This window comes from Hordeum vulgare, chromosome 2H (assembly GCF_904849725.1).
Source record: "Hordeum vulgare subsp. vulgare chromosome 2H, MorexV3_pseudomolecules_assembly, whole genome shotgun sequence".
NCBI classification, from domain to species: Eukaryota; Viridiplantae; Streptophyta; class Magnoliopsida; order Poales; family Poaceae; genus Hordeum; species Hordeum vulgare.
The window spans coordinates 640001996-640027886 of NC_058519.1; the positions used below are offsets into that span (position 1 = coordinate 640001996).

A 25891-nucleotide genomic window follows, 5' to 3' on the forward strand; every position below is an offset into this window, starting at 1 on the left:
CGGTAAAAACTCCCAGCATCGAAAACATCATAGAAGGTGCATATGGACTCCGTTTTTTATGAACTCGAGCTTGTCATGAAGATGAACATAAGCTCTAAAACTCACAAAGAGAAACACCAAACAAGAACCAAAAAGTATGATGCAAGGATGCAAATGGTTTGAGTTCTCAATGAACGATACGATCAAGCTACTCACTTGAGAGCCCCCCTTGACAGTACGGCAATCTATTCTAAAACAGAAAACCTATCAAGGGCAAACCTATACCTTGCACCTCGTTCTCTTGAGCTAGATGACGATGATCTTGGCTTCCCCAAGATGGACCACATTTCTTGACTGCGTTGGCTTGATGAAGACTAGTTGATTGCTCCCTCATACACACTATGGGTGAGCCGCTCTTCAACATATCTTCACAAGTCCATTGCCACCATCCTCCACCACTTGACATCATCCTCCATGGGTTGTATGAGATCTTCCTCTAGACACAAGCCCATGGAAACACACCTAACCCCACATAGAACTCTCACGAAGACCATGGGCTAGTACACAAGCACGTAATGGACAATGCTTACCATACCATGGGATCACTTGATCCCTGTCGGTACATCTTGTACGCTTTGTGTGTTGATCATTTTGATTTACTCTTTGTCTGAGATCTTGATAAACCTTGAGTCTCTATGACCATTCTTTGAATAATACCTTAAATACCTCCTTGGTCATCATATAAACTCCTTAAACCCAACAGATGGACTTCAAGAAGTGCCTATGGACAAATCCTATAAATATAACTTAAGGCAACCATTAGTCCATAGAAATTGTCATCAATTACCAAAACCACATATGGAGAAATATGCTCTAACAACAAGCACCCGCCCCCACAACAGTGAGCCGGCCGCCTCCAGTCACCCCGCTCCCATTCGCTCCTTCTGCCGTTGGCCTCTGCTGCGATGGCGGCGGGCCTTGCTAACGAAGGTGGCAGGCCTACTCTCTGTCCGAGGTGGTGCTATTGGTCGGTGTCATTTTGCTGTTCTAAAATGATGATTCCAAAACTAGGATCTTTGCGTGGTGTTAATCTTTTGGAATAGGAATTTGAAAGCTGGATTGACACTGGGCAAGACGATTGGAGCGTACTCAAAAAAGTGTTTTTAGTTGTTGCACAAAGCATGATTATAGACATTAATTAGCTTTAATTGCATACAAATTTTGATTACTATCATGTGCAGACTGTCTGCCAACAGCGAGCGACGTCATCTCCTTATACGAGTGGTAACATGTTACTTTGGTTGTGGATGTAAGAGACACCCTTCTTTGTAGTTTATTTTAATTTTGCATCAAGTGTTTTCATACTTTCCTTTGATACATTAGTGTGAAAGTTAGGTGAGTATCCTTCATCCACAATGATTTTACTGTATTTTTGTCTCTATGCAGGCTTGAGTATCCCTTTCTTCGTAGTTACAGTGAACTGGATTTACAAGTATTGTCAATTGTTAGCTCGTAAATATTTTTATACACTACAATATTTTTCTGTTCCAACTCCTAAATGGGATGGACAAGTAGGACTTTGATGATATCTTTATAAAGTAGTGACTATAATCTTATTTTTTATCACAAAACATGTAGTTTGAGATGCCAGAAAGACTCAGTTAGACTGGAAGATGAGAGAAAGCATGATGGTTAGAACTGAAGATGGGAGGGAGCATTAAAACATTGTAACCGCTAATAACGTGCATACAACAAGATTGCCTACCAGCTTGCTCATCCAAGTACTATCTCATACTCTTACATATAAGAATGTCTACCAAACAACCTCCCGCCGTGTAGTTTAAAGCCCAAGCTCATACATAAAGTCAAGAAGATGTAGTGTAACAAAGTTCAATGTAACATATTTTTCTTGTAACATATGAGAATATATAGTGAACCTTCTTTGTGATACACACCCACTACTAGGAAAAACCTTATAGGTAGGAGCCTATTAATAGCGCTGGAAAGTAGAAAGCGTTGCTGTTACTTAGCAGTGGCGCTGGAAAACACCACGCGCTATTGCTAATGTCCTTAGGAGTAGCGGTTGCCTTATATTCTGGGCTACTGATAAACAGGGACCAACAAGGCCACCCACAGTAGCTATAGTAGCAGCGTCGTTCCTAGTCCAGCGCTATTGCTAAAGTCCATAGCAGTAGCGCCGCGTTGCATCCAGCGCTACTGCTAAAAGAGGCCCAACGAGGTAACCGACAGTAGCTGTAGTAGCAGCGCCGGCATGGTAAAAGCGCTACTGCTAAGTACAATAGCAGTAGCGCTGCTCCGGAACCTGCGCTACTGCTATGTTTAGTTAACACCCCACACTGTGCTCAAAAATTCCTAACTCCCCCCACTCCCCCACCCCCATCTCTCCTCAATCTCAAGCCGTCGCCGTCTCCCTCGCCGTCGTCGTCGTCGTCGTCACCGCCGCCTCCCTCGCCGTCGCCGCCGCCGCCTCCCTCGCCGTCGACACCGCCCCGGTAAGCCCCCTCCCCATCCCGGTCTGGTAAGCCCCCCACCCCCCTCCAGGCGCCGCCGCCCCCTCACCTCCCGCTCTAGGCACCCCAATGCTGCTGCCATTTTGATTTTAGGTCCATCGGTTCAAGATGTCATCTTGAGATACATGTTAATAAGAAAATCAAGATATGTTTGTTGAACATCTTTTGATGGGCTAACTAGAAAGAAGGAAAAAAATCCTATGGTTCACACTTGAATATTATATAAAGAATGTGAAATAAATCATTCATGTTTGTAAATTTCATGTAACTAGGCACATTAGGTTTGAATTAGACAACCAATGGTTTCAAACAACTTATTTAAACTTTGGAGAGGAAAAAGGGCACATAGAAATAGTCATACAAAGATGATGAATGAACTAACTAACCAACTAATTAACTAATTAGTTAATTAATCAATTAATTAAGACTACAAATATCATCCTTTTGTTTGTGTTAATGCATAAAACAGTAGTGAGTTTCTCACTTTTGCTTGCTAAGTTGTGCTAAGTTTTGCCGGAATGTCCGAGTTGCCTATGTTTTACCGGAATGTTGATTCATTTCCGTTCCGGCAAATTTCAGGCGCTCCATATGTTCACTATTTAGCAAAGGTCATGCCGAAAATTTCCGTGAATTTCGACATGACTAGTGCTAGAAACTAGGACATATGGAGTGCTTGGGAATTGCCGGCAAGGGTAATGAATCAACATTCCGACCAAATATAGGTCCCTTTTTATTATTCATGCTTTTGTTTATATATAGAAGTTCAATTCTTTCGATATAGTGTCGCTGTTGTTGTTTACACATTTACAAACATGTTCCATGGATTATAAGTTAAATTACCACATTAAAACAGGAAATGTCTGACGATGAATATTGGGAGTGTGAATATTGCGGCGACTGTCGGGGTATGTGCGACACACCTCACCTGCGAGAAGATAGGTTCTTCAGCATGAAGCTTGACGAGAATGGAGATATGTTCCTCCCTTGCCATGCAAGAAGATATGTGTTGGAGAGGCTCGGTTTCAAAGACCACGAGAGAATCGAGACGAGGAGCGCTAACCTGAGGACTATACATGGTCACACATTTGTTATCAAAGTATTTAATTCAGTTTTTCAAACAGAAATAGGATGCCCAAATTGGGAAGATCTTTGCAAGGCATATGGATTTCAGGAGGGTATGGAAATAACCTTCAATCTTCGTCCTGAAGATAATATGCCAGGCAACATCGACATTTGGGTGATTGTCGATATGCTTCCTGTTTTACCTCCATGTGAGTTCCTCAACCATATTTGTCAAGTAATTTGCATTTATATATAGAAATAGTTGGTGTTCATCCATATACTAAATTTGTTAAATTACAATTTACAGTTTATTTTGTTTCTTCGAGTGAATTACGGAAATTAATTGACACGACGCACTACACGTATGGATCACATCTAACTTGGGAGGAGAAGGATGTTCTTCTCTACTTTCTTGTTGGTGTTATGGTTTCTAGGGATAACTTCTCGTATAATTTGGGAATTGGCCAAAATTATACATTTTACATGCCACTAGTGCATAGGTTGAGGCCGGATGACATTCGCCGAAATATCTTGGTAAGAGTTTCCTAATTAAGTATGCTCTACTATTGCATAAATGGTGTTGATTACATTGCTAACTAGGTTATTATTATGTTCTTCAACATCAACTGTCACATGATGTAGTGTCTCTGTTGATGCACCCAGAAGGTCATATGAAAATTAAAAGCCCGCCGAGGGCTGAGTTCCATGCTCCATACTCGACTAACCACAAATAAAAATAAAAAGGCTCGAAATTGAAGCATGGAGAGAAATAAAGAAGGATCGCAAGCCACAAGTTGGAGACCATTGGATCTCTGTGCTTCATCATGGAGACATAGGTATTATTCTGTTATATGACATTATACCTAGGAGCGAGCACTAGGTCTTATGAGAGACAAGTTATTTTGGTTTATATTAACTTGACATGATCGATTAGGATGCATGCATATGATGACTATTATGATGTTTTTCTGTTTTACTTTATGTGTATCTTATGATAACTTGGTATATGATTAATATGATGATGAGTTGTTAGATGAGTACGTAAGATGATGATGAGTTATATGACATGATACTTTATGTGTATGATGTGATGCAAATTATGCATGTTTATTATGATATGATGAAACCACTGTATAGAGCATGCACAAATACGTAGGGGGGACATAAATACGAGGCGAATTAAATATTAAAAGTAGGAATATTAGTAGTAGCGCTGGAATATTAACAGTAGCGCTGGCTTAAGAGTAGCGCTTTATTTACTCCGGCACTACTGCTAACGTAGATACCAGTAGCGCGTCCAATAAAGCGCTACTGCTAACAGTTAGCTGTAGCGAGTTAGCAATAGCGCTGGCCCGAGCGCTACTAGTAAAGGTAAAAGCAGCGCTACTGGTAGCCTTTCTCCTACTAGTGACCATTGTCAATGAATTACTTCACCGTGCCTCAATTTTCGAAACAAAAATAATGGATTTTTCTTGATTTGAATCTTATGCTTTGGTATAATAAAAAATAGTTCTTCATTACAAATACAGTGCGCTTAATAAGAAATGGGGAAAATTCATGTTTCCACGGGACGAAAGCAATCATATGTATATATGTTAAAAGGCACCAAGAAGTTCCTGCACACATGACTCACATGACTCCAAAACCAAACAATAAAAATTTGTGGCATGGCATGTCACTAAAAACTTGTTGAGAAGCTTCCCCGCTCTCAAGTGAACATAGAAGATTTTTACATTTTCTTTTTGCTAAGCTCCATCATTAGCTGGAACAGATGGTCAATTGTGAAGATGCATCTTGTGCAATTTTTAAGCTGCATACTTAATGCTATTACCCATTGGCATACTAAATCATGTGGTGATCTTCTCACATGGTTGATGTCTCAAAATTTTAAACAATATATGGTAATAATCAACAATCATGATTAGTTGTTATGTGATCAAGTTTTATATATAGAGAGGCTCATTTCTTATAATGTTTGCAAGTTTCTGATGGCGCAACTGCATTTCTCTTGCACACTTTTACCTTGTAGTACATGCCACGATGGTGTATTTTTACGCTATTGTAGTGTACTTTAAAAAAAGAACATGGTTTGTGATCTATACCCCACTGTATACACTAGAAGTCCTAGGGTCATTTAAAGAGCATGTACCCTCCCCTTCTGTAGGTCTGTGGTCATTGCATCTATATTGCAAATATACACATATTTCTCATTAAAGTATCTACCAGTCTTATTGTTAATGAAGGATCCAATTGATTGTTTTGATTTTAAGCTGGGGAATTCATCTTATCTATTAAAGATCGACATATTAACTATCTAAATTACTTTAATTTGGAACTTCTGCGGCTGGCATTTGAGATACTAGGAGAGCTGCTAAATTACTGTCTATCTGATGGTGAATATACTAAAGCCATGGTTCAGAATTATTACATACATGGAGGATTGCGCTATTGCACGTGCATGCGTACTAGATAAGTGTGGTGTACATCTCTCATTTGTTGCTGGAATTTCTTCATACAAAATTTGAAATTTATAAAAAAAGAATCAGAATTACAATTTGTGGTGGTTCATATAAAGGTTGGAATGCTGATAGAGGGGTAGCACTCGAGGAGCTTGTCAAGGACGAGTAGGTGAAGAAGAAGGTAAGTCTGGTGACGGAGTTGAATGAGAGGTACTCGCTTTGTTCCTCAATGTAATTCTTTTTAGAGATTTGAATATGGACTACATATGGATGAATATAGATATATTTTAGATTATAGATTCACCCATTTTCCTTCATATATAGTGCATATTAAAAGACTTATATTTAGGAACAAGGGGGTACAAGCCAAGGGAAGGCCGACACTAGGGTTGGAGACCATAGAAGCACACTTGCAGGTAGTGTGTCATCGTGGATGGCGTTCGCCAAGTTCTTCAAGGATGTGAAGCTCTCAAAGTGGTCAAATAAAGAAGAAGCAACGAGACTGGTCATGGATTGTATGAGCTTGAAGGATATCTCATTTCTGAATTATCCCAATATTGTAAAAAATAGCACAATGCTTCATTTTAGAACTAACATGCACAATGGATTCCGTGAACACACTGACGATATTGTTAAGGACGTAAAGGAGTACATGCAATCAAGGGAGGCGCTGGCTAGCCAACACTAGTAGAAAAAATGCCTTTTGTCCCGGTTCGTAAGGGCCTTCTGTCCCGGTTTTGGAACCGGGACAAAAAGGTCGTTACTATTGCCCTTTACATTTAGTCCCGGTTCTTACACGAACCGGGACAGATGGGTCTCCACGTGGCCGCTGCGGCCAGGCCAGGCAGGGGGGCCTTTAGTCCCGGTTGGTGACACCAACCTGGACCAAAAGGCATCCACTCATCAGCACCTGGCTGGAGCTGAGGTTTTTTTTAAAAGGGGCTGGTTTAGGTGTTAATTTAGGTTGTTATTAGCTAGCTAATAGAGAAAAGTGTCTTGTCTTATATATCTCCGTGCTTGGTCATCCGTCGTGCTTTGTCGAACATATTTACAAAATGTAGACACGAGTTACATGCACATATATGCATCTTTTTTACACTCATCATCAACTTAATCATATACCAAGTTATCATATGGTACACATAAAATAAAACAGAGAAACATCATAATATATATATAGTCATCATATTCATCATGCATCCTAATTAATCGATCATGTCAAGTAATAATATAAACTAGATTAACTTGTCTCTCATAATACCTAGTCCTCGCTCTTAGATATAATGTCATAAATCATCATTTCACCCACATAGCATGTGCGAGAAAGTTGAGAGGGTTACAGCAAAAACTGGATGCACTTCGTGTACAAAACGGACAATCTCTTTCGAAGTACGAGGGTTCATACGGAAACTCGTCTGTTACAAAGGGATTTCATTTTTTGAACTTATTTGAACTCTATAGTTTTTCTGTATTTAAAATGCACCATTCAAAGCCACGTCATCAATTTACAACCCTTTATGACTTCATTTGTTATTTTTCATGCATTTACTGATTATTTTGAGCTATAAGACCATGAAATTGAAAATCATTTGAAAAGTATTTTCGTGGCATAAACCGGGGTTTTCTAAACCGGTTCAAGGCACGAATCGGTACCAATGGATGTGGGCCAGGAGCGCGGCCCATTGGTCCCGGTTCGTGCCTAGAACCAGGACAAATGGGTCCAAACGAACCGGGACCAATGTCCACGAGGCTCCGGCCGGCCCCCTGGGGTCATGAACCGGGACTAATGCCCCCATGGGTCCCGGTTCGTGAAGAACCGGGACTAATGGGCTGGCCAGGCCCGAACCAAAGTCCTGTTTTCTACTAGTGCAAGGAGGGTTGTGAGAATAAGTCATGTAAAACTTGTGTCACGTACCCATTGGATTGTATTCATGATGTTTGGACTCGGATCGTGTCGAGATGAAGAAGTAAAACATAACCAATTTCAATTAAAAAGCATATTTTTTGAAGTTGTTAATAACATATTATTGTGCTTGATAATATGATGTGTGTTAGCTGAGATAACATTGTTCTCAGCTATTTTAGCTCCATAATAGCTTCCTAATCATTCTACTAGTATAGCTAAGGCATGACTTGCTTTGATGACTATGTGTTGAAGAATAACTTAAATTCTTTCACTTATGATAGTCAAAGCAGTTGCATCTTTCATGTGGAAAATAAGGTTACTTATCTTATCTGAGGTTTATATTTACGACATAGTTTTGTTAGATAATTATCCTGGCCATCTCCTCACTATTGAGCGCCCTTTACGCGTACCGTCACTTGCAGGACCATGGCGCGGCACAAATTCGCCGGAGGACCATCTACGAGAGATTCCCGTTACATCTCCGTCGACAAGTTGTTTGGTGTTGTATGCCCTGCAGATCGACTGGCGTGCGTACTGCCAAATAAGTATAACTGTATAAGCAAGGTGCGGCGCATCCGTGTGGCGCCCAGCTCCACACACTAGCCTAGCCAGAGGACAACTCTACCTGGCAACTTCTTGCTCCGGCCAGCCATCTCCCCCATGTCGCAGGTGAGGATCATCGACGCGAGCTACGTCCATGTGCCGGAGGCCGCCGTCCGGCCGCCGGGGCCGATCAAGCTGACGGCGATGGAGGCGCTGTGGGTCATCATCCCGGTGCTGCAGCACGTGCTTCTCTACGACTACGAGGCCGCCGACGACATGCCGCCCTTCGACGCTATCGTCCAATCGCTCCGCTCCTCCCTCGCCGCGACTTTGCGCAGCTTCGCTCCGCTCGCCGGCAGGCTGGTCCACCTGGAGGAGACGGGGGACGTCGGCGTCTGCTGCTCCGCCTCCGACGGCGTCAGGTTCGTCGTCGCGGAGTGCGACGCGGACATCCGCCGCCTCGCCGGCGATGAGGAGCACGACCTGCCCGTGCTCGAGGGGCTCGTGCCGGAGGTGGACATGAGCCACCTGCCTGTCCCCGTGCTGGCCGTGCAGGCCACGCGCTTCGAGGGCGGCGTGGCCGTCGGGGTGACGGTGCACCACGGTGTCGTGGACGGGCGGGCGCTGTGGACGTTCGTCGAGGCGTGGGCGACGGCGTGCCGGGGCGAGACGCCGGCCACGACGCCGTGCTTCGACCGCTCCCTCGTGAAGCTGCCCGGCGGCGAAGAGCTGGCCAGGAGCGTGTTACGGAAATTGGCTCCAAATATGCCTTCGGTACGTGGTTCCTCTGTTTCGTGACCCAAGATTTGTTGTTCTATGTCCTCGAGCTAGGATTTGTGCGGGCTAAGAGAAATCAATATTTTAGATCATCAGTAAGAAAAAGGAAAAACAAGATGCACCCATAAGCTTTCATAATCTTCCCTCGTGAATAGGATTGCGTTTGATATCTACATGTTCTTATACGCAGGTCGCGATACCGTCATCTCTGCTTGAAGACCGAAAGCGGTTCACCCGTCGAACATTCACCCTCGATGCCGGAGACATCCAACGCCTCAAGCAACGCATTGTCCATCTCAGCGAATCCCATGGCGCGCCCCTACCTCGCCCGCCGTCAACTTTCACAGTCGTCGTCGCGCTCGTCTGGACGTGCTTCGCCCGATGCAAGCCATTCTCCTCAGAGGACGACGCACAACTCTTCTTCTTCGCCGACACCCGCGAACGCCTCGACCCTCCCGTCGACGCGGGGTACATCGGTGCGTGCCTCACCGGGTGCCTATCAAAACTCCCCGTGCCAGAGCTTCGCGGCGACCGTGCCTTGGCAGCAGCGGCGGCGACGGTCCAGGACGGGATCAACAAGGTGAAGGAGGACCCTGTTGCTGGGTGGAACTTCTTCGAGCTAATGACCGATGTCTCTATGGACCGTATTATGAACATATCGGGGTCGTCGGGCTTTAGAGCATACGACGTCGCCGACTTCGGATGGGGCAAGCCGAGGCGAACGGAGCCGATCAGGATGAACCACGACGGGCAGGTGGCGCTGATGCGCAGCAGGGATGGCCGTGGCGTGCAGGTGTCGGTGGCACTGCTGCAACCGGGGCATATGGATGCATTCAAGTCTAGTTTTTTCGAGCTACTGAAGTGACGATTTTTTTCTATCAAATATATCAACATGCGTCAACTCAAATTAGTAGTGCCTTTTTATGATACCCTATACTGCTACAGAGGTGGAACAGTATATTCGAAGGCATCCCGGGACAGAGGGTAGTTTGTCCGATCTGCTTAACTTTTAAACTTTTAGAAGGAGGACCCCCCCCCCCCCCCCAAACCCCGTGCGGCCGCCGCACCGGGCTGTCCCCGCCCAACTCCCCTCGACCCCTGCGCATTTCACTCCCTCTGCCGTCGCCGGCAACGTCGCCGGGCGAAGGCCCTGTGGCGCGGCGGCGGCGGACTTTCTCTCGCGTCCCGAGATCTAAGGCGGCGGCGGCCAGACCTGGACCCCTTATGGCGAGGATGACGGGCAGCGGCGACCGGGGTGCGTCGGGGGAACTCTGCTGCAGCCGGTGGGGTCGGTAGGAGAAGACGGCAGCAGCGGCCGGTATACGTCCCGGGCTCGATCTACGACCTTCAGGTCCAGGCGGGCGGCTGCATCTCGTCCTCAATCTGCTGCATCTCGTCGGCTTCAGCGACGGCTCGCGGAGGCACTCCGGGTCTGCATCGCATCACGAGGATTATGGCGGTGGTGGTCATCTCCTACGTCAGAGGTGGTCGGCCTGAGGCTAGGTGATCGGATCTCCAGATCTGTCATCTAGTCCCGGTTGCGAGTCGGGGAGACATAGTTGCCGGTGAAAACCGAGCCGACGGCGAACGATGGCGGCGTTCTGCATCGTTACCTTGATGAAGGCTTCGTCATGTAACTATTGTCGATCCACTCGTGCTGCTCCAGGGGAAACCCTATGATCTGGTTTTCCAGATCGGCGATAGTGGCATTGCAGTGTCGTTCCTCTCTAGGGAGCATCGTTTGTGGAGCAGCGCTGGAAGACAGAGGCAGGAGGTGGAGCGTCTTCGTCCTGCACGGAGCTTCGGTGGTGATGTCAGGTCATTCCTGACCGACAGGTGCTACGCTTTGTCATGCCTGTTCGGCAGGTGCTACGCACGACAAATCTTACAGAGTCTTCGCGTCTGGATGGATGAGCGCAGGGAGGTCGATTCACTAGTGTTGCTCCAGGGGAAACCCTAGGATCTGGTTTTCCAAATCGGACGATGGCGGCATTGCGGTGTCGTTCCTCTCTAGGGAGCATCGTTTGTGGAGCAGCGCTGGAAGACAGAGGCAGGAGGTGGAGCGTCTTCGTCCTGCACGGAGCTTCTATGGTGATGTCAGGTCATGCCTGGCCGACAGGTGCTACGCTTTGTCATGCCTGTTCGGCAAGTGCTACGCACGAGAGATCTTAGAGTGTCTTCGCCGCCTGGATGAATGAGCGCAGGGAGGTGGCGCCGTTGGGCGCCGTGGTGGCGTTGACGGATGGCCGGACTGACAAGGATGATGCGGATTTCTCTCCTGAAGATGGGTCAGCGGTTCGATGATGATGGTGGCTTCTAAAACGTGTGCATGTGGTGTATGCTTTAGGTCTGCTGCACCGGTTGTTAGTTCCGATACGTTATGTGGATGGACCGGCGACGACACCGGTTTTAGATATGGAAAGTGAGAGCACTTCACATTATCGCGTTTTGTAGGTGTTAGTGGGGGCTTCGGGTGGCTTGATGTATGTTCTTGTCAGACCTTTGTTGAATAAGTAATAAAGACGGCTGCAGCCCCGTTGATGAGGGAGGCCAAGTTGGCCGACGGCATAGGGCCTCCAAATTTTTGGGGCCCCGGTCTAGCAAATAATACGTATATATATGTAGAGAGAGAAATGGCAATGAACAAGCAATACATGCCCGTGCACATGCCGCCAGCCCACTTAGCACTTCTGATTCTTTCGATTTGCAATCAACCAATATACATGCATGTACATAACCCAACAGCCTGCCTGTTACTAGTTTCCCTGAGACCGTGACTCCCGCTTAGAACTCTCGATTCGCACGCAGCAGTTTCGCTCGAGTTAACTATCGATCGTTAGAACATAGATCGAGGAGAGAGAGGTCTTGACTCTGTAGCAGGGCGAGGATGGCTGCCGGCTACGTGAGCACGACAGACGTCAGGTCATACGTGCGTACGCGGCTGCTGGCCGTCATTTCCCCATGGCAGTGTTTATACGGCGGCATGGTGCATCGTCCCTTGCCGTCGTTCTCAGCTTAAATTGTTCATAGGAGGCTGGATTTTATTTTGCTACTGTATGTTATTTTTTGTTGAACATTTTTTTTCATAATCTTACATCAAGGTAAAGCCTTATTTTATTTTATTAGCTATAAAGTCTTATTCATAGTGTAAGTAAGTTGATTCATGTTACTTGTGTATGTTTTAGAAAACATGAAGAATCATCAATCATGTATCTCACAAGGAGGTGTGATCCCGGAGCTGAAAAGAGTTCGTATAAGATAATTATACAGATATTATATGAAATAACACATGTTTGAAGTTATATAATAAAGTAGAAGTTTGCTTTACTTATAGGTTCTTTTTGAATATTTAGAGCCCTATTTTTGATTTTCGTCCCAGGCCCTCAAATTCCTGGAGACGGCCGTGGACGGCTGTATACATTGATTGATGCAGAGGCCGGGGGGTTTTAACCTCCTTTTCCAAAAATAAATAAATACTGGCTACAGAGGTGAGGGAGCAGTATACAACCATCCACCGTTGATTTAGTTAGGGTAGTATAGTCATTTTCCTGCTTAGTTTGCATCATTCGTGGGCCAAGTTTTCAGCCCATCAATGATTCCTGTGATTGTTTTGTACTAGCAGTAAACAAACTATTGCTTTGGTCCTGTCGCCGCCGTCGTCGTCGTATCGTCGAACTCGCCGCCACGTCCGTGTCTCCGGCATGCTTGGCCTAGGGGGGCGATCGAAGGTGAGGCGCCCATGCGGCCGCCGGAATCATAGCCGACGGCCCTGCAGAATATGGGTATAGAATGGGTCGGGTTGGCTGGGACTCAAGAGTTAGGACGACGTGACTGCTCCTTAAAATGCCCTCAGATCGTGTATATTGCTGCACCCGGAGCCGCCTGTGCAACCGATACTGTTGGCAATGTTGTTGGCCCAATTGAGCAGTATACAGCGATCTTTGCCCTTTGATTTCGCGAATAAACGGCGGAAATTGCTTTTGGAGACCGAGCTTCATGAAGGCTTTTAAATTTAAACTTTAAATTTTGTGAAAATTCATATTTTAGTAGTTTAAAAAATGAAAAAAAATACATAGATATATGAAGGTACAATACACAAGTGTGTAATTTTCAGAACTTAATACGTTGAAATGAGGGCTATGCAACAACAACAAAATAAATTTGAAGCTTTTTAACACATGATATTGTTCATCTTTCTAGACCAAGAATTGTCATTTCTGTTCAGGTCGCGTCTCAAAGTATTTTGATCTGAAACTTTACACACATGAATCACATACTTGTTTAGTTGTATATTTTTTTCAGATTTTTTGGAATCAAAATTTTCGAATTTTGATTCTATCAAAAAATCAGCTTCCATGGTTTTGGGAAGCTAAACGTTCGTTCTCAATAAACGAACCCTATTTATTACGGGGTACTGTAAAAGTGCTCAATTAGTAAAGGCTCAAATGTTGTACGGGCATGTAAATAGCAACACACGTGATAATATCACTGTTGAAGAGAATGACGACATGGCCGCCACTATGCTAAAATGGCATGCAATGAGATGTGCCCCCACTGTTGCTCGTCAAACAAAGTTACAAAAGGTAAAGTTGTGATTGAGGGGTGTCTCAGGTTGCGTGGTTGGGTTCGATACTCCCTCCACATGCGTGTACCGCCAGCTAAGGCCTGTTTGTTTTAGAAGTCCAGGATATATTTTAATTATATCTTAAAAGTTTTTAGTTTGTTTGTTTTCTGAGACTAAATAGAGACTAAAGGTCATTAAATGGTATGCAAAAAGATCATGTTACCTTTAATAATATAATATTAGTTATTTAATGACATGTTAAAAGTAGGGGTATTGTTGGAAAAAAAGCCAAAAAAGTTCCAAAAGGACCCTCCCATAAGGACTTCTCTAAATAGTCCCAAATACCCCCTTTTAATCCATAAAAATCCATCCCGTTTGTTTCATGGGACTTTTTGGGACTTTTTTTAGTTCCTACATCAAAAAATCCCTGAAACAAACACCCCCTAAGTTTAATATAGGATCCTAAAATCGTTCCTGTTCACCAGTTTTGGTATCACTGGCACGCCCAACGCAAGCACATAATATTGGCCCTGTTTGGAACCATAATAGATTATGATAATCTGGATTATGAACATAGATTATATAATCTGGTTTATAAAATAATCCAGGTGGGTATGTTTGGAGGCCAGATTATATAAAATGTAAACCAGCTTTTAAATTGTATAATGACATGTTTGCCCTCTGTTTACAAGGAAAAATAAGAAAGTAACGGTGGCACTGCGTAATTCTCTTGAAGTTTACAAAGGTAACACGTCATTTGTAATCCATAATCTTATTTTAACTGTGGTAGAGCAGATTATGAGATTATAACAATCTGGTTATCTAGTTTATAAAATCTACTCCCTCCGTTCCTAAATATAAGTCTTAAAGAGGTTTCATTAGTGGACTAAATATGAATGTATATAGACATACTTTAGAGTGTAGATTCACTCATTTTGCTTCCTATGTAGACTCTTAGTGAAATATCTTAAAAGACTTATATTTAAGAACGGAGGGAGTATAATATAAACTGTCCTGTTTGAAAAATACAATAGATTATAAAAACCAGATTATATAATCTGATGGTTTCAAACATGGCCTTATTATCTTCACTGTTCATGTCGATCGACTGCAAGTAGCAGGAGAGAGCGCCCAGTACTGACAAACACAAGGCGCAGTGCACCCGTGCCGCCGTTCGTCCGCACACGCACACGCGCGCTCGGCTCTCGATCTGGCACCCTCTTGCTCTGCCATCCCCATGTCGCCGGTGAGGATTATCGATGCGAGCTATGTGGGCGTGCCGGAGACCGCCGCGCCGGCGCCAGAGCCGATCAAGTTCACCGCGATGGAGGCGCTCTGGGTCGTCTTCCCGGTGCTGCAGCACGTGCTGCTCTACGAGGGCGAGGGCATTCCGCCCTTCGACGCCATTCTGCAGTCCCTCCGCTCCTCCCTGGCGGCCACTCTGGGCAGCTTCGCGCCGCTCGCCGACAAGCTGGTCCACCTCGAGGACACGGGGGACGTCGGCATCAGCTGCTCCGCCTCCGACGGCGTCAGGTTCGTCGTCGCGGAGTGCGGCGCCGACATCCACCGCCTCGCCGGCGACGAGGAGCACGACCTGCCTGTGCTGGAGGTGCTCGTGCCGGAGATGGACATGGGCTAGCTGCCCACCGCCGTGCTGGCCGTGCTGGCCACCCGTTTCGAGGGCGGCGTGGCGCTTGGGCTGACGGTGCACCACGGCGCCGCCGACGGGCGGGCGCTCTGGGCGTTCGTGAATGCGTGGGCGACGGCGTGCCGGGGCGAGACGCCGGCAGCCACCCCATGCTTCGAGCGCTCGTGCGTCAAGATGCCCGGCGGCCAAGAGCTGGCCAGGAGTGTGTTACGGAAAGTGGCTCCAAATTTGCCTTCGGTACGTACGTGGTTATTCCGTTTCATAACCGGCTTTGCCAAAACGAAATTGCGCTGGGATTTTCTTTGCCTTCGGTGCTGAATTTGAGAATGCTGATAGGAATATGTATTTTGGATCAGATAGCCACCACCATTTAGCTAGGGCATCTCTAAATCGGATCCTAAACACTAGTGGAAAACGGGCCTTTGGCCGAAACCCTTTAGTCCCGGCCTGCCTCTGGACCGGGACTAAAGGCCCGGCCACGTCGCCCCAATTCTCAATGCCTCTCTCGAGGTTTTAGTCCCGGCCCGTAAGGAGCCTTTAGTCCCGGTTCGTGTCCCAAACCGGGACTAAAGGGCTACGCGGTGGGCAGTCCGCATGTGCGCCACCTTTAGTCCCGGTTTGTGTCTCAAACCGGGACTAAAGTCTTCTGCCTATATATAGCACAGCCCCCCTCTCCCCTCTTCCGTGCATTTTTCTTGGATGGAGGATTGTGGGTGTGTGCTAGCTCTCCACTTTTTTCTGATGCACTAGAGGTGTTTGTTGAAATGTGTGTTATAGCGATGCCGCTTCAGTTCACCGAACACAACTACGATATGAGATGCCTGAGCCACGCTTAAACCTCTTCCTCTTTATTTCTACTTATTCTAAAAGGTTAGCAACTATATTTCCTCGTTTAGACCGTGCGGTACTAATTTTTAGGATCGTGATTGTATTTGATATACTGTCGTATAACACAGATGAGCCATCCATGGATGTACGGAGATCGACGCACAGCCGCTTACAGAGAAGGCGTGCATTCTTTTCGAGATGCAGCCGATGCGAACAAGCATGGTGGTGGCTATATGTTTTGTCCATGTGTTGAATGTCGGAATGAGAAGGATTACACTTCCTCAAGAGTCATTCAGAGCCACCTGCTTTAGTCCGGTTTTATGTCGGGCTATAATGTTTGGACCAAGCACGGAAAAAAAAGGGGTTATGATGGAAGACGACGATGAAGAAGAAGAGAACGATGATGACAAGTACCGATCTATGTTCCCTGAGTATGCTGATACCGCAATGAAAGACAATGAAGAAGAAGATCAGGATGAAGAACGGGAACCAGATGAGCCCGCTGTTGATCTTGGCCGGGTCATTTCTGATGCACGGCGAGGTTGCGACACAGAAAAGGAGAGGTTGCAGTTCAAGCAGATGTTACAGGACCACAACAAATTGTTGTACCCAACTTGTGAAGATGGCCAGAAGAAGCTGGGTAGCACACTGGAATTGCTGAAGTGGAAGGCAGAGACCGGTGTGACTGACTCGTCATTCGAAAAGTTGCTGGTACTAATGAAGAAGATGCTGCCAAGAAAGAACGAATTGCCCGCCAGCACGTACGAAGCAAAGAAGCTTGTCTGCCCTCTAGGATTAGACGTGCGGAATATACATGCATGCCCTAATGACTGCATCCTCTACCGCGGTGAGAAGTACGAGAATATGGATAAATGTCCGGTATGCACTGCATTGCGGTATAAGATCCGAAAAGATGACCCTGGTGATATTGAGGGCGAGTCACCCACGAAGAGGGTTCCTGCCAAGGTGATGTGGTATGCTCCTATAATACCACGGTTGAAACGTATGTTCAGAAATAAAGATCATGCGAAGTTGTTGCGATGGCACATGGAAGATCGTATGAAAGACGATAAGTTGAGGCACACCGCTGATGGTCGGCAGTGGAGAAAAATCGAGAGAGAGTTCCCGAGATTTGCAGCTGACGCAAGGAACTAATGGTTTGAGTACAGATGGCATGAATCCTTTTGGGGAGCAGAGTTACAGTCACAGCACCTGGCCCGTTACTCTATGTATCTACAACCTTCCTCCTTGGTTGTGCATGAAGCGGAAGTTCATTATGATGCCAGTGCTTATCCAAGGTCCAAAGCAACCCGGCAACGATATTGATGTGTACCTAAGGCCATTAGTTGATGAACTTTTACAGCTGTGGGCGGAACCAGGTGTACATGTGTGGGACGAGCACAAACAAGAGGAATTTGACCTTCGAGCGTTGCTTTTCGTAACCATCAATGCTTGGCCTGCTCTTAGTAACATTTCAGGACAGTCAAACAAGGGATACAATGCATGCACGCACTGTTTGGATCAGACAGAAAGTATATATCTGGACAAATGTAGGAAGAATGTGTACCCGTACAATCGTCGTTTTCTTCCGCCCAAGCATCCCTTAAAGAAAAAAGGCAAGCATTTCAATGGCAAGGCAGAACCCCGGGGGAAGCCTGTCATCCGTACTGGTGCTGAAGTATTTGATATGGTCAAAGATTTAAAAGTAATCTTTGGAAAGGATCCTGGTAGCCAACCTGTTCCTAACGGCCTTGATAAGCGCGTACCCATGTGGAAGAAGAAATCTATATTTTGGGAGCTACCCTACTGGGAAGTCCATGAGGTCCGCTCGGCAATCGACGTGATGCACATGACGAAGAATCTCTGCGTGAATATTCTAGGCTTCCTGGGCTTGTATGGGAAGTCAAAAGATACACCGGAAGCACGGGAGGACCAGGAACGTCATAAAGGAAGAGATGTCATGCATTCAGGGCAGTTTCAAGGGCATGCCAGCTATGCTCTTACTAAGGAAGAGAAGGAAATCTTCTTTGAAGTCCTTTTCAGTATCAAGGTCCCGACTGGCTTCTCGTCGAATATAAAGGGAATCGTAAATATGAAAGACAAAAATTTCCAAAACCTAAAGTCTCATGACTGCCACGTGCTTATGAGGCAATTGCTTCCGGTTGCATTGAGGGGAATTCTACCGGAAAATGTTCGCCTGACAATTGTGAAGGTATGTGCATTCCTCAATGCAATTTCTCAGAAGGTAATCGATCGAGAAAGTCTATCAGGGTTACAGATTGATGTGGTCCAATGTCTGGTCAGCTTTGAGTTGTTGTTCCCGCCATCCTTCTTCAATATAATGACACACCTCCTAGTTCACCTAGTCGAAGAGATTAGAATTCTCGGACCTGTATTTCTACACAATATGTTCCCCTTCGAGAGGTTCATGGGAGTCTTAAAGAAATATGTTCGTAACCGTGCTAGGCCAGAAGGAAGCATCTCCAAGGGCTATGGAACAGAGGAGGTCATTGAGTTTTGTGTGGACTTTCTTCCTCACCTTAAGCCGATTGGTGTTCCTGAATCTCGGTATGAGGGTAGGCTGGCAGGAAAAGGCACACTAGGAAGGAAAGCAAAAGTATGTATGGACGGGCATTCTTTCTCTCAAGCACACTACACAGTTCTACACAATTCCACCGTGGTGGCTCCGTATATCGTGAGACACAAGAATATTCTATGCTCCGAAAACCCGGGGAAGGTTGACTCTTGAATTAAAGGGGAACAGGAGAAGACTTTCGGCAGTTGGTTGCAGACACATCTCATGAATGACGACACCGTTGGAGATCAGCTGTACTGTTTGGCCAGGCCACCATCTTCGACTATATGTACTTTCCAAGGGTATGAGATAAATGGGAATACATTTTACACGATTGCCCAAGATAAAAAGAGCACCAACCAAAATAGTGGTGTCCGCTTTGATGCAACAGACGAGAATGGGCACTGTTTGGAAACATATTGCGGGTACATAGAGGAGATATGGGAACTTGACTATGGACCTACTTTTAAGATCCCTTTGTTTCGGTGCAAAAGGGTGAAGCTGACAGGAGGCAGGGTAGTTGTAGACCAAAAGTACGACATGACAATAGTGGATCTCAACAATCTTGCGTACATGGACGAACCATTTGTCCTAGCCAATGATGTCGCTCAGGTTTTCTATGTGAAGGACATGTCTACAAAAACGAGAAAAAGAAATCAGCAAAAGAAGATATCGTCCGATGAGCCAAAACGCCACATAGTTCTTTCAGGGAAAAGAAACATCGTGGGAGTAGATGACAAGACAGACAAGTCAGAAGATTATAATAAGTTTCATGAAATTCCGCCCTTCAAAGTGAAAACTGACCAAGCATCCTACTGAATCATGAAGATTCTCCATGGCTACGACCGAGAAGAAAACAGAAATAATATATAGGAATATTAGTGCAATAATATAATAATGTATTAAATCTTTTATGTAATGCATGTATGAAATGTACTAAATTTCAAACACTTTTCATTTTCATAGTTTTGTCAAATTCTCAAATGCGCAAAAAGAATTTTAATAAACCTTTGTAAGAGATGAGTTCTCGTTCGAAACGCTGATACTTCGAGAGAGATTGTCCGTTTTGTACACAAAGTGCATCCAGTTTTTGTCGTAGCCCTCTAAACTTTTTAACACATGCTATGTGGGTGAAATGATCATAGCATGCCAACTTTCAACATTTTCAGAGTTCATTTGTAGTGCTTTTCAATTTCAGAGTCAACTAGCAAAAAAAAAAATAAGTATATGCACGAAGAATACCAAATGAAGTCGGAAATTGTTGAAATTTTGTGATGTGCCTTTGAATGGTGCATTTCGAACACACAAAAAGTATGGAGTTCAAATAAGTTCAAAAAAATGAAATCCCTTTGTAAGAGATGAGTTCTCGTTCGAAACCCTCATACTTCGAGAGAGATTGTCCGTTTTGTACACGAAGTGCATCCAGTTTTTGTCGTAGCCCTCTCAACTTTTTAACACATGCTATGTGGGTGAAATGATGATAGCATGCCAACTTTCAACATTTTCAGAGTTCATTTGTAGTGCTTTTCAATTTCAGGGTCAACTAGCTCAAAAAAAATTAAATAAATGCACGAAGAATACCAAATGAAGTCAGAAATTGTTGAAATTTTGTGATGTGCCTTTGAATGGTGCATTTTGAACACACAAAAAGTATGGAGTTTAAATAAGTTCAAAAAAATGAAATCCCTTTGTAAGAGATGAGTTCTCGTTCGAAACCGTGATACTTCGAGAGAGATTGTCCGTTTTGTACACGAAGTGCATCCAGTTTTTGTCGTAGCCCTCTCAATTTTTTAACGCATGCTATGTGGGTGAAATGATGATAGCATGCCAACTTTCAACATTTTCAGAGTTCATTTGTAGTGCTTTTCAATTTCAGGGTCAACTAGCTCAAACAAAATAAGTAAATGCACGAAGAATACCAAATGAAGTCAGAAATTGTTGAAATTTTGTGATGTGCCTTTGAATGGTGCATTTTGAACACACAAAAAGTATGGAGTTCAAATAAGTTCAAAAAAATGAAATCCCTTTGTAAGAGATGAGTTCTCGTTCGAAACCGTGATACTTCGAGAGAGATTGTCCGTTTTTTACACGAAGTGCATCCAGTTTTTGTCGTAGCCCTCTCAACTTTTTAACACATGCTATGTGGGTGAAATGATGATAGCATGCCAACTTTCAACATTTTCAGAGTTCATTTGTAGTGCTTTTCAATTTCACGGTCAACTAGCTCAAAAAAATAATAAGTAAATGCACGAAGAATACCAAATGAAGTCAGAAATTGTTGAAATTTTGTGATGTGCCTTTGAATGGTGCATTTTGAACACAAAAAAGTATGGAGTTTAAATAAGTTCAAAAAATGAAATCCCTTTGTAAGAGATGAGTTCTCGTTCGAAACCCTGATACTTCGAGAGAGATTGTCCGTTTTGTACACGAAGTGCATCCAGTTTTTGTCGTAGCCCTCTCAAGTTTTTAACACATGCTATGTGGGTGAAATGATGATAGCATGCTAACTTTCAACATTTTCAGAGTTCATTTATCGTGCTTTTCAATTTCAGGGTCAACTAGCTCAAAAAAAATAAGTAAATGCATGAAGAATACCAAATGAAGTCGGAAATTGTTGAAATTTTGTGATGTGCCTTTGAATGGTGCATTTTGAACACACAAAAAGTATGGAGATTAAATAAGTTCAAAAAAATGAAATCCCTTTGTAAGAGATGAGTTCTCGTTCGAAACCCTGGTACTTCGAGAGAGATTGTCCGTTTTGCATACGAAGTGCATCCAGTTTTTGTCGTAGCCCTCTCAAGTTTTTAACACATGCTATGTGGGTGAAATGATGATAGCATGCTAACTTTCAACATTTTCAGAGTTCATTTGTAGTGCTTTTCAATTTCAGGGTCAACTAGCTCAAAAAAAAAAAGTAAATGCACGAAGAATACCAAATGAAGTCGAAAATTGTTGAAATTTTGTGATGTGCCTTTGAATGGTGCATTTTGAACACACAAAAAGTATGGAGTTCAAATAAGTTCAAAAAAAATGAAATCCCTTTGTAAGAGATGAGTTCTCGTTCGAAACCCTGGTACTTGGAGAGAGATTGTTCGTTTTGTACACGAAGTGCATCCAGTTTTTGTCGTAGCCCTCTCAACTTTTTAACACATGCTATGTGGGTGAAATGATGATAGCATGCCAACTTTCAACATTTTCAGAGTTCATTTGTAGTGCTTTTCAATTTCAGGGTCAACTAGCTCAAAAAAAAAGTAAATGCACGAAGAATACCAAATGAAGTCAGAAATTGTTGAAATTTTGTGATGTGCCTTTGAATGGTGCATTTTGAACACACAAAAAGTATGGAGTTCAAATGAGTTCAAAAAAAATGAAATCTCTTTCTAAGAGATGAGTTCTCGTTCGAAACCGTGATACTTCGAGAGATATTGTCCGTTTTGTACACGAAGTGCATCCAGTTTTTGTCGTAGCCCTCTCAACTTTTTAACACATGCTATGTGGGTGAAATGATGATAGCATGCCAACTTTCAACATTTTCAGAGTTCATTTGTAGTGCTTTTCAATTTCAGGGTCAACTAGCTCAAAAAAAAAAGTAAATACACGAAGAATACCAAATGAAGTCAGAAATTGTTGAAATTTTGTGATATGCCTTTGAATGGTGCATTTTGAACACACAAAAAGTATAGAGTTTAAATAAGTTCAAAAAAATGAAATCCCTTTGTAAGAGATGAGTTCTCGTTCGAAATGCTAGTACTTCGAGAGAGATTGTCCGTTTTTTACATGAAGTGCATCCAGTTTTTGTCGTAGCCCTCTCAACTTTTCAACACATACTATGTGGGTGAAATGATGATATCATGCCAACTTTCAACATTTTCAGAGTTCATTTGTAGTGCTTTTCAATTTCAGGGTCAACTAGCTCAAAAAAATAAGTTAATAGTTTGGATAGTCAAAATAATTACTTTTGAAAATAGAAAATAGTTTTGCATTATTTATTCAATTTCAAACACTTTTCATTATCACAGTTTTGTCAAATTCTCAAATATGCAAAAAGAATTTTAATAAACATAGTTTTTAATTGAAAATAACAAAATAGTTAATAGTTTGGATAGTCAAAATAATTACTTTTGAAAATAGAAAATAGTTCTGAATTATTTATTCAATTTCAAACACTTCTCACTTTGAATTTAGGTTTAAGTTTCTCCACAATTTCAAATATAGTTTCAATTTTTTAATTTACAGTTAGTTTAGGCCCGTAAGCCTGCTTTAGAGAGGAGCTCGATGGAGTAGTTGCGATGGGGCTTATAAACAAGTGTTAGTCCCCCTCGCTGGGCGAGGTGGGACTAAACTTATCGTGCAGTCGAGGAGGGGCTTTAGTCCCGGGTGGAGCCACGACCCGGGACTAAAGCCCCTCGCCTGCCGCCTGCCGAGGAGGGGCTTTAGTCCCTGTGCGTGGCTCCAACCGGGACTAAAGACCCCCTTTAGTCCCGGTTGGAGCTCCGCACCGGGACTAAAGGCCCCTGCTTCCCGCCTTCTGGTCTGCCCGAAAAGAGGCCTTTAGTCCCGGGTCGTGGCTCCACCCGGGACTAAAGGGGGTCTTTAGTCCCGGTTCGAGCCACGAACCGGGACTAAAGATCCACCTATATAAGCGGTAGTTAGAAAAATTCCAACCCAAATCGTTCGTTTCTCCTCTTTTCTTCCTCTCGTTCTCTTGCGCGGCGCGGCACACCGACGACCTTGACGACGCCGTCAGGCTGCCCGCCGTTCTCCTCGCCGCCGCCTGCCGTCCTCCTCGCCGTCGCCGTCGTCCTCCTCGTCGTCGCCGTCCTCCTCGCCGCGCGTCGTCGACACTTCCGGCCGGTAAGCCCCCCGCCCCCTCCTCCCCAACACTCCGTCTAGTAGAAGAAAAGAAGAAAAAGGAGAAGAAAAGAAGAAAAAGGAGAAGAAAAGAAGAAAAAGGAGAAGAAAAGAAGAAAAAGGGAAGAAAGGAAGAAAAAGGAGAAGAAAGGAAGAAAAAGGAGAAGGAAAAGGGAGAAGAAAAGAAGAAAAAGGGAAGGAGAAGAAAAGAAGAAAAATGAGAAGAAAAGAAGAAAAAGGAGAAGAAAGGAAGAAAAAGGAGAAGAAAGGAAGAAAAAGGGAAGAAAGGAAGAAAAAGGAGAAGAAAGGAAAAAAGGAGAAGAAAGGAAGAAAAAGGAGAAGAAAAGAAGAAAAAGGAAAGAAAAGAAGAAAAAGAAAAATATTTTTTTTGTCATTTAATTCCTATTGTTATTAGGTTTGTGCTAGATTATTAAGGTTAGTAATATTTAGAATTAGGTTAGGGTTACAAGAAGAAGAAATATGAACAAAAATAAGAAAATAAGATTAGGAAAAAGGAAAATAAGAAGAGGAGGAGAAGAAAAGAAGAAAAAGGAGAATAAGAAGAGGAGGAGAGGAGAAGAAGAGGAAAAATAGAAGAAGAGGAGAAGTAGAAGAAGAGAAAAAATTAGAAGAGGAGGAGAGGAGAAGTAGAAGAAGAGAAGAGGAGAAGTAGTAGAAGAAGAGGAGAAGTAGAAGTAGAAGAAGAAGTAGAAGAAAAGGAGAAATAGAAGAAGAGGAAAAATTAGTTTAGGGTTACAAGAAGAAGAAATATTTTTTTTGTCATTTAATTTTGCTATTGTATAGTGTATATGCTTAAGTGTTAATAGTGTTTCTTAGATTATTGCTTAATTTTGCTATTGTATATGCTTAAGTGTTAATAGTTTAATTTTGCCATTGTATATGCTTAAGTGTTAATAGTTTATTTTTAGCAAGAAAATTAATAGAACTAGTTTATTTTTTTAGTTCATTTTACGATGCCTATCCCGCATCCTCGTCGTCGACTCGGCGGAGGACACCTGCTTGATCAGAGGGGCCCTGTCCGGGACTGGGCTCCGCCCGACTGGTATTGGGAGGTGCTACCTTCCGGGGGGCGTAGGTTGGTGAGGAGCCAGCCCGTCGTTGACCCGATCCTTGTTTGGTGGCGGTCGCCTGGGCCAGTGACGCTGCCGAGGCTTCCGGACGCCGCGGAGGTGGTACGTCACCGTGTCAGCGAGGAGGATGAGCACGTCCGTTGCTACATGGTTGCGTTGGAGGGCAGGTTCGAGCATACTTGGCAGGTTCTTCGGGGATCTCACTCGAGCTATGATCCTGTGATGGTTCCTTCTCTTTGGGTGTCCACCGCCCGCGACGATACCCGTCGGGCGCTACGGTTCTAGATGTATCAGTGATGCTATATGTATGATAGTATTCGAGGAGTATTAGTGATAATATTCAACGATTTACGGACAAAAGAGATGATGTATTTGCTTATAATTGAATGCATGCTAATTTGAATACTATTTTATTTTACGATTTGGTTTTTCTTATTGAATGCTCAAATTGGAAAAGTACTCATACTTTGAATACTATGCAGAAATCTAGGAGTCCCGGGTGGAGCCACGACCCGGAACTAAAGTTGTTTTGGAACGGAGTTCCTGATAGAATAATGTGATATATAGAAGGGTAGATGAGATCAGGAAAAATAGGATCATTTTCTACACATCTAGAATGTTGCCATTTTGTTAAATCCTTAAAGGTTAAGAGAATCCGTTAGACATATTTTAGAGTTTAGGTTCTAGCCAAGACCCGAGACTAAAGGTCCTCCTATATAAAACGACACTTCGATGTTTCCAACCCCTTTTATATAGTTTGTTAGTTTATTAGTTAATCAAATGTCCGTTTTTTGCAGAACTATGGATCCACATATCAGGAACCTCGAAGAGGAAGAACTTCTCGAAGATATAATCAAAGACGGCCCCGACGTTGAACCAGCTGAATCTCCGTCGTCATATCTAAACCCCTCCGGATATGGAATGGAGGTCGACCGACACGAAGATGAAGCCGATGGGGCAGGAGATAGGTCCAATGACGGAGAAGGTGATAGCTCCACTGATGGAGAAGCCGGTGGAGAAGCCGGTGAAGAAATAATAAAGTCCGACGAGGTATACATATGAAGTTCGACAAACACT

The 25891-nt window shown here is 43.9% G+C and overlaps 1 protein-coding gene and 1 pseudogene across 1 annotated transcript; both read left to right on the forward strand.

Moving 5' to 3' along the window:
- The first annotated feature begins 8496 nt into the window (after nucleotides 1-8496).
- Nucleotides 8497-10164, forward strand: LOC123431112 (phenolic glucoside malonyltransferase 2-like). Its single transcript, XM_045114947.1, has 2 exons — nucleotides 8497-9254; nucleotides 9448-10164. The coding sequence occupies exons 1-2, from the start codon at nucleotides 8598-8600 to the stop codon at nucleotides 10120-10122; spliced, it is 1332 nt and encodes a 443-aa protein (XP_044970882.1). The 5' UTR covers nucleotides 8497-8597; the 3' UTR covers nucleotides 10123-10164.
- Nucleotides 10165-15058: 4894 nt separating this feature from the next.
- The window catches only part of LOC123431113, an 18079-nt pseudogene continuing 7246 nt past the window's right edge, over nucleotides 15059-25891 (forward strand).